At 48.8% G+C, this 13,401-nt stretch overlaps 1 protein-coding gene across 2 annotated transcripts in view; it reads left to right on the plus strand.

The window, feature by feature from the left end:
- LOC105463901 (LIM homeobox 2) overlaps positions 1–13,008 on the plus strand; it is a 34,212-nt gene extending 21,204 nt beyond the window's left edge. For both annotated transcript variants that reach the window (XM_071078310.1, XM_011711315.3), the window contains exons 4-5: positions 111–316; positions 12,128–13,008. In XM_071078310.1, the coding sequence (XP_070934411.1) occupies positions 111–316; positions 12,128–12,415 (494 nt within the window). In that variant the 3' untranslated portion in view covers positions 12,416–13,008. The remainder of the gene's footprint in view (positions 1–110; positions 317–12,127) is intronic.
- The last annotated feature ends 393 nt before the right edge of the window (positions 13,009–13,401 follow it).

Consider the following 13,401-nt stretch of genomic DNA (forward strand, 5'->3'; position numbering starts at 1 on the left):
ATGCAGCAGGGTTAAGGATAGAAATGTTTGGCCGCGGGTGGGACGAGGGTGGATTTGGCATGGGGGGCGGGTCAGGAAGTTCACCCACCAGCTCTGTGTCTGCTCCCTAGCGCTAAGCTGCAACGAAAACGACGCAGAGCACCTGGACCGTGACCAGCCATACCCGAGCAGCCAGAAGACCAAGCGCATGCGCACGTCCTTCAAACACCACCAGCTTCGGACCATGAAGTCTTACTTTGCCATTAACCACAACCCCGACGCCAAGGACTTGAAGCAGCTCGCGCAAAAGACGGGCCTCACCAAGCGGGTCCTCCAGGTCAGCCAGGGCCAGGGGTGGGGGCATCTGTGACCACCGGGGACCGGGGTGGAACCCTGCACCCCCCGCCGTGGGCCTCGGAAGGACCTTCCACCATGTGTCTGCTTCTCTGTGTGTTTATCTTCCTCATTCTCTTTCTTCACCTCTCCAGCCTCTTTCTATCTGTATTTCAATCTTTCTTCCTTACTTTGGCTTTTCTCTTTTTCAGTTTTTACCTCTCTGTTTTTCTGTTTGTGTATGGCTCCATCCTCTTTGTCTCCATACTCGGTCTCTTTTCTTTCTTGTAGACCATTCTTAGTTTCTGTTTGTTATTCAAGTGACACTCATTTTACACATGTTCATGTCATAAAAGATTCAAACATTTCAGATAAATCTAGAGGCCGCCCCACCCCATCCCAGGACGTCCACCCAAGGTGACTATCGTTAGCTCCTGCTTCTTGCTTCTCACCCACTCTAGTTTCTCTTCTCTTGCTGTCTGCCTCTGTCTCACTCCCCCCTCTCTCTTCCTTCAGGCATCTCTCTAGATTTATCTTCTGCCTCCCAGACTCTCCTGGAAGCAAGGTTTGGTGGTGGGGATGTATGTGGGCAGATTCCGCGGGTGGGCAGGTGGGGGTGGGGCTGCCCAGAGGACATGGTGGGGTGGGGAGTGGCTGGGTGCCTGTGAAACTGAGCAGAACTGCACTTACATGTGTGGGTAACTTCTTAATAGAGAAGATCCAGAACTTTCACCAGATTTCCACACCCTCAGAGATGTTAAGAACCCTAGTCTGGAGGCACAGGAGGAGGTCTCAGGCTTCTGCATGACCCAAAGTTGTGGCAGAGTCATGAGCCACACCTCAAACCGTCAGCTCCTCCTTTTACTCATTTTAGGGCCTTAGGCAAGTCACTTGACTTTTTGTAGCCTGTTTCCTCATACATGAAATGGATACAATAAATTATGCAGCGGAGTTGTCCAAGGAGCCACTGAAATGACGTGCCTGTGGTGCGACCTGACGCTTGCTCAGTGGATGGTAGCCAATAATAGCATTAACTAGATTCATTAGCTGGTATGAATTCACTAGTATGAGCAATTATTCTGGTAGCTGGACCTCAGTTTCCCCATTCGTACAAAGAGAAGGCAAGACAATGCCTCCTCCCTTTATAGCAAGTTTAACCAATTTATTCTTCAGAACGTGTGGTTATAGTGCCAGCGACACACATTTTGAGGGTAGAAAACCGAGGGAGGAAGTAACCGGACAGTCTCACAACAGGAGGGAAGGTGGTGGGATTCGAGTCCAGGCCAGTCTGACCCACCCTCCAGCCCCAGGTCTCCGGGATTGAGGGCTGGGAGGTGACAGAGGGGGGATGACGAAGATGGAGGGCTGCGCAGCCGTCCTAAGACAGTTCTTGTGAGTTTGTCAGAAACTTAAAAAAAATTTAAAAAGAAAAAAAGGCCTTTTATGGGGCCGGTTGAGGCTGTGACGCGGCGCAACCGCAGCTGCAGCTGCGGGGGGAGCCAGGAGTTGGGGCCCCTAGGCTGCCGAGGCGCCCCCTTGCGCAGCGCTGCCCACGGGGAGCGGGCGACTGGCTTCCCGCGAGGGAGGACTGAGTGACGTAGCAGAGGGAGGGAGCGCCGGCCAATGGGATGCCGATGCGCCTCTCTGGGCCCGCCCCTCCCTCAGGGTCCGTTTTGCTTTCGAGTCCCACTGGCCTGGGCTCCTGGTGAAATGGAGGACATGGCTACACTCGCTGGGGTAGCAGGTCTCTCTCGTCTGTTTCCTTCGTTCTTTGCCTTCTTGGGGTTAGGTCAAGGACCCTCTTTGGCGCCCCCTCCCTTCAGCCGTGGGTGAGTTCGGACTGAGGACTTGGGGTTGCGCTGCCTTTTCTCTGGTTAGTAAGACCCTTCGTCCTTCCCCAATCCAGTTGCTCTGTGGCAGGGGTGTCCAATCTTTTGGCTTCCCTGGGCCACGTTGGAAGAAGAAGAATTGTTCTGGGCCACACATAAAATACACTAACATGAACGATAGTTGTTGAGCTAAAATAATAATAATAATAATAATAATAATATTTTAAGAAAGTTTACGAATTTGTGTCGGGCCACATTCAAAGCCCTCCTGGGCATAGACAAGCTTGCTCTATGGAGTGGCGCCAGGAGAGGGAGGGCAGTTCTACGAATTAATGCCTGAGCTGGGGATGGAACCGGGTTCAGGAAGACCTGGGCTGGGTTCTCTGGCTGTGTGTCTTGGACAAATTAGTTACCCTCTCTGAGCCATAGATTTCTTATCTGTAGAAAGGGCACCATTAGGGCGCACACCTCTCTCGGTTATTCAGATTAAATGAAATGAAGAGTAAGTACCCGTAGTTGAATCAGAATCTCCAGTGAGAGCCAGTCTTTGTTGGCCCTGGGGAGGAAGGAGGCTTGGTCACCTGACTTAGGAACAAATCAGATTTCCAGGAGAGGTACCTCTTATTCTTTCATCTGATGAAATATGTATTGGCACCAGGCCCTGGGAACACAGAGACGAACAAACCATGGTCCTGGCCCTGAGGAAATTCACCTGTTAGGTATAGAGACAGACCCATGTACAGTTTCCTCATGGTGTGATCTGTTGGGGCACCTACTGAGGGAGCCCAGAGGAAGGACCAACAACGCTGTGTGCCAGGCATCATGATCCCTCTTCCCCCACCATCCAGATGAGAACGTGGAGGCCCAAATGATCTCCACTTGCCCCAAATCACACTTTGCTAGTTACCTGCAGAGCTGGATCAAAATCCAGGCCTGCCTGATCAATGGACATAGTTCTTTCTTCTTTGAGCCAATCTGGCAATGACTGTCTGAGTGTGAGTTTCATTTAGGGTCTGTATATTGGGGGTGAGGCATACGTGTAGCACTGTTCTCCGTTTTTCCCAAACCACATTTGCATAAATCCCAAATATTCCTTATTGCACATGGTGATGCAGCAGTTTACAAAGCATTATCTTTCCAGTCACGTGTCTACCTTACCTTAAGATTTTTCTGCTCATTTTACAGATGAGAAGCTTAAGACCTAGTAAGATGAGGTGATTTGCTGCTGATTACAGGAGCCAGGCATTGGCAGGGTAGGGCTTGCCCTCAGGTGCCCCGACTGCTGACGGGGAATCTGGGGAACATGGGATGGGAGCAGTTTTAGGTGAGGCAGTTGGTAGTATGGCTTTGAAAGGTAACAGACTGGTTTTAATCCTCTCTGAACCTGATTCCTTATCTTTGAAATGGGGATGAGAAGGATACCTTACTGGTGGTTGCACAGAGTAAATAAGATGACGTACTGTGTAATTTGCAGAGTATAGAGTCAGGACCCAGGCATGCTGATCTCATTCACTCATTACGCAGTACAGTTCAGTCTCGTGCGCTCATGTACACGGTACAGTTCAGTCTGCAACCCTCTTTGCACACATTTTAAAAATGTGATTATCTTCATTTTGGAGATGATGAAACTGAGGTTCTGAGAGTCTAGAACCCTGGCCCTAAGTCTCACAGCTAGTCAGTCATGAAGCCAGGAGTCAAGTTCAGATTGGTCTGATTCCCAAGCTCTTTCCAATATTGCACATGGAGGGATTGTGACTTTTCTCCTATTGGATCTGGCTGCAGAGTGCAGCAGAACAGTGGGAGAGGAGGGAAGGCGTAGGTCACAGATGCCATGTCTTGGTAGGGAAGCAGAAACCTCTAGTAACGTGCTCATCACATAAAAGGTGCTCACATTTGCCATCAGCAGCAGCATGGCAGCCACAATACTCACTATCAGTGGGCGAGGTGACTAGGAGACAGAATGTCCACTTAGACGGAGGTCCTATAAGACTTTAAGCCTAACAAATGTATGGAGATCATTTCTCACCACATAGAAGTCGCTCTGTGTTGCTTTTCTTCCTTCCTGTGGAAGGGCCAGGGAGGCAGAATATTAAGATGCCCTAAGCTTGGGGAAGCGGGTGATGAGCTGATTGATTTGGGTGGGTGGAGGTCTCCGTAGGGGTTCCCTGGTATGCCTTTGGAAGAAAATACATTTTAACCACCAACAGTTTAAAAACCATCTTTCATGCTGGGTGCGGTGGCTCACGCCTGTAATCCCAGTACTTTGGGAGGCTGAAGTTGGCATATCACTTGAGTTCAGGCGTTCGAGACCAGCCTGGCCAACATGGTGAAACCCCGTTCCCTACTAAAAACACAAAAATTAGCCAGGCGTGGTGGCACACACCTGTAGTCCTAGCTACTCAGGAGGCTGAAGCAGGAGAATCACTTGAACAACCCGGGAGGTGGAGGTTGCAGTAAGCTGAGATTGTGCCACTGCACTCCAGCCTGGGCAACAGAGCAAGACTCTGTCTCTAAGATAAATAAATAAATAGCATCTTTCAGGTGACTAGTTAGTTATAATTAACCTGTGTGAGAATTTAGAAGTTGAGAACTCTAGCTTTCCTCTGGCCACTCACCTGTTTGACAGATATATTGACTGCCATGTGCCAGGCAGGCTGGAGGCACTGAGGATTCAGCGGGGAACAAGACAATGAACAAGACTGGCCGGGCATGGTGGCTCACACCTGTCATCCCATTACTTTGGGAGGCCAAGGCAGGTGGATCACTTGAGGTCGGGAGTTCAAGACCAGCCTGGCCAACATGTTAAAACCCATCCCTACTAAAAATACAAAAATTAGCTGGGCACAGTGGCACGTGCCTGTAATCCCAGCTACTTGGGAGGCTGAGGCAGTAGGATCGCTTGAGCCCAGGAGGTAGAGGTTGCAGTGAGCCGAGATTGCACCATTACCGGGGGTGACAGAGCAAGACTCTGTCAAAAAAAAAAAAAAAAAAAAAAGATGGTGAACAAGACCCCATTGGAACATCCACCCAGAGGGCATTGTGGAGCAAGGTGTGGGATAAACAATTGACAAGGTACTAAGATTAATCTCTGTGTTTTTCTTTTAAATGATTCTAAGATCATATAGGTTTGGGAAAGGCTCAAGGTTGACTATGTCTTTCTCTTGGAGATCAGAGCATGTTAGCATTAATACAGGCATTGAGAAATCTGGAACAGACTCAACTTTGTCTAATCTAACATTTCCCAAATTTTATTTGGCCATAGAATTCTTATTTAACTCTTGAAAAGAAATAAAATGGTGGACGTGCTAGGTAGGAAAAATGCAAGGGTACAACGAGAGACCTGACCTGCTGAAGGAGGTAGTCAGGGAAGGCTTCCCTGAGGAGGAGGTGTGGTTTATATCAGGGCAAGTCACTTCATTACTTTGAACCTCCATTTCCCCACCTGTAAAGTCATCTTTTTCTTGCCTGTCCATCACCCAGGTCAGTGATGAGTGTCCAATCTAGTCCTGGATGGCCTAAGCTGTATGGAGTTTCACAGACGATTTGGCCTGAACCTCTCATTTCAAAGGAGAGGAAATCAAGAATCGGAAAGGTGGAGTGACTCTCCCAAGAACCACAGCAAAGTGGTTATAGGCCTGGGACTGGAACCAAGGATTTCTGATGTCCAGTTCAGTGGTTATTACTTTTGGTTCTTTAAAGAAAACTTCTTTAAAAGTTTACAAAATGCCGGGCGTGGTGGCTCACGCCTGTAATCCCAGCACTTTGGGAGGCCGAGACGGGCGGATCACGAGGTCAGGAGATTGAGACCATCCTGGCTAACATGGTGAAACCCCGTCTCTACTAAAAAATACAAAAAAGTAGCCGGGCGAGGTGACGGGCGCCTGTAGTCCCAGCCACTCGGGAGGCTGAGGCAGGAGAATGGCGTAAACCCGGGAGGCGGAGCTTGCAGTAAGCTGAGATCTGGCCACTGCACTCCAGCCTGGGCGACAGAGCAAGACTCCGTCTCAAAAAAAAAAAAAAAAAAAAAAAAAAAGTTTACAAAATGCTAGAACTGCCATACCAACAGTTTAGAAAACTAGGAAAAACAGGAAAAAAAAAGAAAAAAAAAAAGCCTTACCCTTCTAAGAGCACAGGAATCCAATAATTAAAGTGTGTAATTTAGAGGTTAAGTAGTGGCTAAGGGCATAGAACCAGTCTGTTGGAATTCACATCTCAATTCTGGCTGTGCAGTAAGAGGCACACAGTCTCTACTCCTGCAAATTGGCAATAATATTCACATCTACCTCATAGGGTCATTATAAGGACCAAATGAGTTAATGTGTAAAATGTTTAGGACTTTGCTTATAAAATGCCCTGTGCTGGCTGGGTGTGGTGTCTTCCGCCTGTAATCCCAGCACTTTGGGAGACAGAGGTGGGCAGATTGCTTGAGCCCAGGAGTTTGAGACCGGCATGGGCAACATAGTGATATTCCATCTCTACCAAAAAATATAAGAATTAGCCAGGAGTGATGGCATGTTCCCATAGTCCCAGCTACTCGGGAAGCTGAGGCAGGAGGTGGAGACTGCAGTGAGCTTTAATCGCACCACACTGCACTCCAGCCTGGGCAACAGAGTGAGACCCTGTCTCAAAAAAAGAAAAGGAAAGAGGCCAGGTGTGGTGGCTCACGCCTGTAATCCCAGCACTTTGAGAGGCTAAGGCAGGTGGATCACTTGAGGTCAGGAGTTCGAGACCAGCCTGGCCAACATGGAGAAACCCCACCTCTGCTAAAAATACAAAAATTATCCGGATGTGGTGGCACATGCCTGTAATCCCAGCTACTCAGGAGGCTGAGGCAGGAGAATCACTTGAGCTCGGGAGAGGGAGATTGCAGTGAGGCAGATCGTGCCATCGAACTCTGGCCTGGGCAACAGAGCTAGACTCTGTCTGGGGGAAAAAAATAAAAAGGCCGGGTGCGGTGGCTCACACCTGTAATCCTAGCACTTTGGGAGGCCAAGGTGGGCAGATCACAAGGTCAGGGGATGGAGACCATCCTGGCTAATACAGTGAAACCTTTCTCTACTAAAAAATGTAAAAAATTAGCCGGGCATGGTGGCTCATGCCTGTATTCCCACCGACTTGGGAGGCTGAGGCAGGAGAATAGGTTGAACCTGGGAGGCAAAGGTTGCAGTGAGCTGAGATCGTACTGTACTCCAGCCTGGGCGACAGAGCGAGACTTCATCTCAAAAAAAAAAAAAAAAAAAAAAAAAGATGTCTGGTACTTCATGGGGAATAGTATTCATCATTATTATTTTCTTTATGAAGGGACAATACCAGAGGACATAATTTTTTTATCCTTTTCTTTCACCTAACAGCCATCACAAGACATTTCCCCTGTGGCATCTTGGAGTGGCTGTGTCATGACTCCCACTTGCCGCATCTGAGTGGACACTTTGGATGCAGCCATTAGTTTGATGTTATTAAAAATGCCATGATGGGCATGAAGCTTTCATCTTTTGGCTGATTTCCTTAGCATCCCAGGTGGGGATTTGCTGGGGGCAAAATGGGTTTCCCACTGGCCCTCCTGGCTTTCTTGATGAAAGAATTCTGGGGAAGGAGGTTTGTGAGGCAAAACACAGCTTGCATGGCCAGGTAGTGCCTGGGAAGGGGGCAAGAAGCAACATGTGCTTCTTCATCTACCCAGGACTTATTGGAGGTCTACTGTGCACCAGGCTCGGGCACCCCTGGCCTGGTGTTAGTTGTGTCCTGATGATTCTCTGTGTGAACTTGGCCTTGTTGTCCCAGACACACAGTCCAGAGAACTTGAGGCATGTGAAAAGAGAGGCCTGTCAGTTTCAGAAGATGGGTGGGTGGGGCAGATCGCACCCTGTTGCTTGTGGCTGCCTAAGAATCCCAGCTGGTCAGAACCCTGAGAGCCATATGATGTGGTCTAACCCTCTTGTTGTACAAGTGAGGAAACTGAGGCAGGTCCAGAGGTGAGGGACAAACCCGAGGGCACGTGGCAGTCCCAGGACTGGAAGCTGCTCTTTCCACTGCACCATAGTTGCTTCTCTGTTTATTCATTCATTTATTCACTCATTCACGGGCTTGCTACCTCCGTCAGGACCATGTGGCAGGGAGAGCATGGACTCTTTTAGGGCAAATGGTCCTAAGTCTCAGGTTGCCCTTTGTGTGACCTTTGGCAAGTGACTTCACCACTCTGACCCTCTCTGGTTTTTAAATCTATACAGTGAGGGCAGGCGCGGTGGCTCACGCCTATAATCCCAGAACTTTGGGAGGCCGAGCTGGGCAGATCACCTGAGGTCAGGAGTTTGAGACCAGCCTGGCTAACATGGTGAAACTCCGTCTCTACTTAAAATACAAAAAGTTAGCCGGGCATGGTGGCAGGTGCCTGTAATCCCAGCTACTTGGGAGGCTGAGGCAGGAGAATCGCTTGAACTCGGGAGGTGGAGATTGCAGTGAGCCGAGATCACACCACTGCACTCCAGCTTGGGGATGACAGAGCAAGACTCCATCTCAAAAAAAAAAAAAAAAGAAAAAAGAAAAAACAAAATTCGTCAGGTGTGGTGGCGGGCACCTGTAATCCCAGCCACTTGGGAGACTGAGGCAGGAGAGAATCACTTGAACCTGGGAGGCAGAGGTTGAAATGAGCCGAGATCGCGCCACTGCACTCCAGCCTGGGTGACAGAGCAAGACTCTGTCTCAAACAATAATAATAATAATAACAGTAAATAAATAAATCTATAAAATGAGAATAATAATAATCAAACCCACCTACTTGGCTTTTCATGGGAATAACCTGTCACAGTGCATGCTGGAGGGTGGCATGGGGCCTGGCACGTAGTAAAAGGTACATACATGTCAGCCATTCCTATGACTACATATTACTGATTCTTAATCCCTGCCAGTGTCTGCCATGTGCCGGGAGATATGAAGATAGTATAGACAGGGTCCCTGCCCCCATCCACCTCTCAGGAGTGGGCTTTTTGAAATACCTGGGAGAGAATTCTAGTGAAGCCCTGCCTTAACACGAAGAACAAACCCCACACAACCCCAGAGCAGACTGGCTTTTAATCAAGTTGTTGAATTTTCGTCCACCAGATTCCTAGCGCCTCAGCTCTGGAAAGCAGAGAAGGCAGTTGTGGACGATGGTGTCATTGTTTACAAGCCCACTGTTAGGGGCAACAGCCTGAGAAATAGCAAACAGCCAGCAACCAACCGGGTCCAGCCCTGCCTGAGGTCTTGCAGCCCCGGATGGATGAGCAAATGAGCATGCAGCAAAGCACCCTCCACCCTCGACTCAGGCTCCCCGCTCCAGCTACTGCTCAGAGAGTCAGACGCACAGAGCACAGGCTGCTCACGGGTCACACGCACACAGGCCAGGACAGTGGCAAAGCGGCGGCACAAAGCATGACTCTGGGGAAGTCACTTCCTCCCTCTGAGAGCCTCTGGGAGCTTTCCCCATCCATTTTCTTCATCAGCTATTCCTTAGGCCACCAGGACACAGTCTCTCCCCTGCAGATTTCTGCTGGCCGGGAAAGGGAAGGATCCCCCGACCCCAGGGAGAGCATGTCGAGGGTGGTCTGAGAAGCACTGTACTTACTTGCCAGCCCCCAGAAGGGGTGACGGGCTTTCTTTGGGCAGAGAGCCAGGGAAAATGTGCCTTCTTCCTGGGAAGATCCAGCCCTGAGGAGGGAGCTTGGCTTCGCCACTTCACAGGGTCTGGATCTCCCACTTTACTCCAAGATTCTCGTGGATGTGCTTTTAATTGAGCCCAAATTGTGTTAGGCCACCAGAAACGGGGATTGGAGGCCACAGGCCCCTGCAGCCGGGGTGGTCCCAAGGGGTGGGTGGGGCCAGGAGTCAGCCCTCCCTCTCCTGCCAGAGACACTGGGAAGACAAGGCAGATGCAGGACATCTGGAAATGCGCAACTGGACACCCCAGAATCTGCAGAGTGCCCTGAGGCCCTTTGTTTTATGGGGAGGCTTCTGGCGAGTGTTTTCCTCACGCAAAGGGAAGTGAAGGGGCCCTGTCTTTCGGGCCTTTTTCCTTGGAAGGTTCAACACCCCCCCCCACAACAGTGGCCTGGATTTCCTAAGCCCCTCCCAAAGTACTGCGTGGACCTCTGGGTACAGCGGCTCTCTGTGTTTGTGCTGTTAGATGGGTGGTTGTACTTGGGTACTGGCTGTGTAGATGAATTTCTTTTTTCTTTTTCTATTTTTGAGATGGAGTCTTGCTCTGTGGCCCAGGCTGGAGTGCAGTGGCATGATCTCGGCTCACTGCATCCTCCGCCTCCCGGGTTCAAGCAGTTCTTCTGTCTCAGCCTCCCAAGTAGCTGAGATTACAGGAGCGCACCATCACGCCCAGCTAATTTTTAATATTTTTTAGTAGAGATGGGCTTTCACCATGTTGGCCAGGCTGGTCTCGAACTCCTGATCTCAAGTGATCCACCTGCCTCGGCCTCCCAAAGTGCTGGGATTACAGGCTTGAGCCACCATGCCGGGCCTTAGATGAATTTCAGTGTGTCTTCCTGAATGCATACAGGCATGTGTGCAGAGATATGGGAGTGGACGCGTGTGTGTCTGTGCCCAAGGAAAAATGAAAGTAATCCCATGTTCTCTCACTGACATTCTTTTCGCACCGAGCTCAGCCCCAGCTCCGAGCCCTGCCGCACGTCCCTCATAAGCCGGTACGGGATGCAGCAGGTCAGGAGAGAGACTCTGTGGGTTTCAACTTCCCTGGCCTCGCTTTAATTTGGCTGCTGTTCCCACGCTGCCTACCTCCACCCACCTCCACCCTGAGACCTGGGACCCGGTGGCCCAGGGTACCTGGTGGCTTCTCCAACTGATGATGGGGAATAGGTTCTGTGTCTTTCACTTCCTCTTAGTAACTCATTATTATTGCCTGATTCTCATGTGTTCTTTATCCCATTCCCAGACTTACTGACCACGAAACATTTAAAACATTTTACCAACAAGAACTTGTGGGGTTTATTGTCTGCTGAAAGGCAACTGCCAAAAAAGGAAAAAGAAAAAAAAAAAAAAAGGAATGTCTCAAACAACCATTAGGAAAAGGATCAAGATTTGTCTGGTGTGTGTGTTTGCTGTGTCTGATAGAAATGCAACTCGAGGCACACATTTAATTTTAAGTTTTAAATGTTCTAGTAGCCTCCTTGAAGAAATGAAGAGAGACAAGTAAAATTAATTTTAATAATGGATTTTGTTTAACTCAGTATAGCCAAACTATTATCATTTCGACATGTAATCAATATAAAAATTATTGCGATATTCTACCTGCTTTTTTTTTTTCATATTCGGCCGCCAGATAGGTTGTGTGTTTTCACCTGCAGACTGGTTGAATTTGGTCTAATGCCATTTTAAGTGCTCAGCCACCATACGTGACTCGTGGCTGTGACATTCAGGAGTAAAGCTCAGCTCTGGAACCTCCTATCAGAAAGAGAAGCCCAGCCATAGCCCATTAGATAAAGTGAAATTTTTGTTTTATTTTATGAAGAGCAAAATATGGGTCAGGTGCAGTGGCTCACACTTGTAATCCCAACCCTTTAGGAGGCTGAGGCAGGAGGATCGCTTGAAACCTGGAGTTTGAGACCAACCTGGGCAACGTTGCAAGACCCTGTCTCTACAAAAAATAAATTAAAAAGTTAGCGGGGCCGGTGATGCTCACCTGTATAGCCCAGCTACCCGGGAGGCTGAGGCGGGAGGATCGTTTGAGCCCGGGAGTTTGAAGCTGCAGTGAGCTGAGACTGTGTCACTGCACTTCAGTACGGGAGACAGAGCCAGACCCTGTCTCCAAACAGAAACAAAAACAAAAAAACCCAAAAAGCAAAACATCGCCAACCTGACTTTTGGGATCCTCTTCGCAAAAGGCAGATTAGTGTCCCCAGAGGCAGCAGAGCTCTGAGTGAAGCAGTCGGGGGTATGCTCTGCCTGCCTTCTGCTCAATAGTCCTTCCCTGTCGTCCCCTGCAGGTCTGGTTCCAGAACGCCCGAGCCAAGTTCAGGCGCAACCTCTTACGGCAGGAAAACACGGGCGTGGACAAGTCGACAGACACGGCGCTGCAGACAGGGACGCCATCGGGCCCGGCCTCGGAGCTCTCCAACGCCTCCCTCAGCCCCTCCAGCACGCCCACCACCCTGACAGACTTGACTAGCCCCACCCTGCCAACTGTGACGTCCGTCTTAACTTCTGTGCCTGGCAACCTGGAGGGCCATGAGCCTCACAGCCCCTCACAAACGACTCTTACCAACCTTTTCTAATGACTCGCACCCTCCCACCCCACAATTTCTTTAAAAAAGAAATTATCTTTAGTTGAATTCCAAGTGTATTTTAAAATAGAGGCTTTGAGCAACTAACTAACCACATTTTAGGATCTCGCCTGGAAACAGAGGAAAAAAAAAACAAGTGTGCACCCAGCTAATGCAGCGGTGTGGACCGACAACTTGGAAGATCTACCTGCAACACAACATTTGTGTCACTGTACAGTTTTGTGGACTGAGCGAGGAAAAACAACAAATAATTTAAGTTGGCTAGAGCTTCTGTATTTTCAAAGACTGCCACGTGCCTTAGGAATACTGTTTTATCTCCATACTTTGGATGACTTGTTCATTTTTCTCTCCCTCTTTTTCTCTGTATATTTATGACCAGAGCAAAAATGTAAAAAACAAAAAACAACAAAAAAAAAGTTTGTTACTTTGAATAGTCCTAAAAAGAAAAAAAGAAAAAAAAAAAAAAGGAAAAATCAAACCCCCTCCAACGGTCGCTTTGTTGTTTTAGAATTTTAAGGTGGAAGTCTGTTCGAATATCAGAATTTGTAAAATCTAACCAGTAATAAAACCACTTATCGAAACTACTTGGTCCTGCTGCCATTTGGTTGGGTGTGAAATTCACAGGACCTAAGAGTTTTACCAAAGCCCAGAGATAAATTCTAGGTCTTCACATCTTCATCACATATTCCTGGGGCTCCTGTCTTATGCCAGGCTTTGGACAGATTATGGAGATGCAGAGACAGAGATCCAGTTCCTGCTCTCAAGGAATCAGAGTGGTGACACAGGACAGACAAAAGATAACAGGGTGTGATATGTCCTCAAGTGGAGGATATGCAAAGTCTTCATTCATTCATTCATTCATTCATTCATTCATTCTTTCTTTCTTTCTTTCTTTCAAATATTTAATGAGCACACCCTGCCAGATGCTCGTGATGCAGAAGTCGGAGGCTCTTTTCTGCTCCTGGCTGGGCTGGAAG

This window comes from Macaca nemestrina, chromosome 14, assembly GCF_043159975.1.
Source record: "Macaca nemestrina isolate mMacNem1 chromosome 14, mMacNem.hap1, whole genome shotgun sequence".
Taxonomy (NCBI): Eukaryota; Metazoa; Chordata; class Mammalia; order Primates; family Cercopithecidae; genus Macaca; species Macaca nemestrina.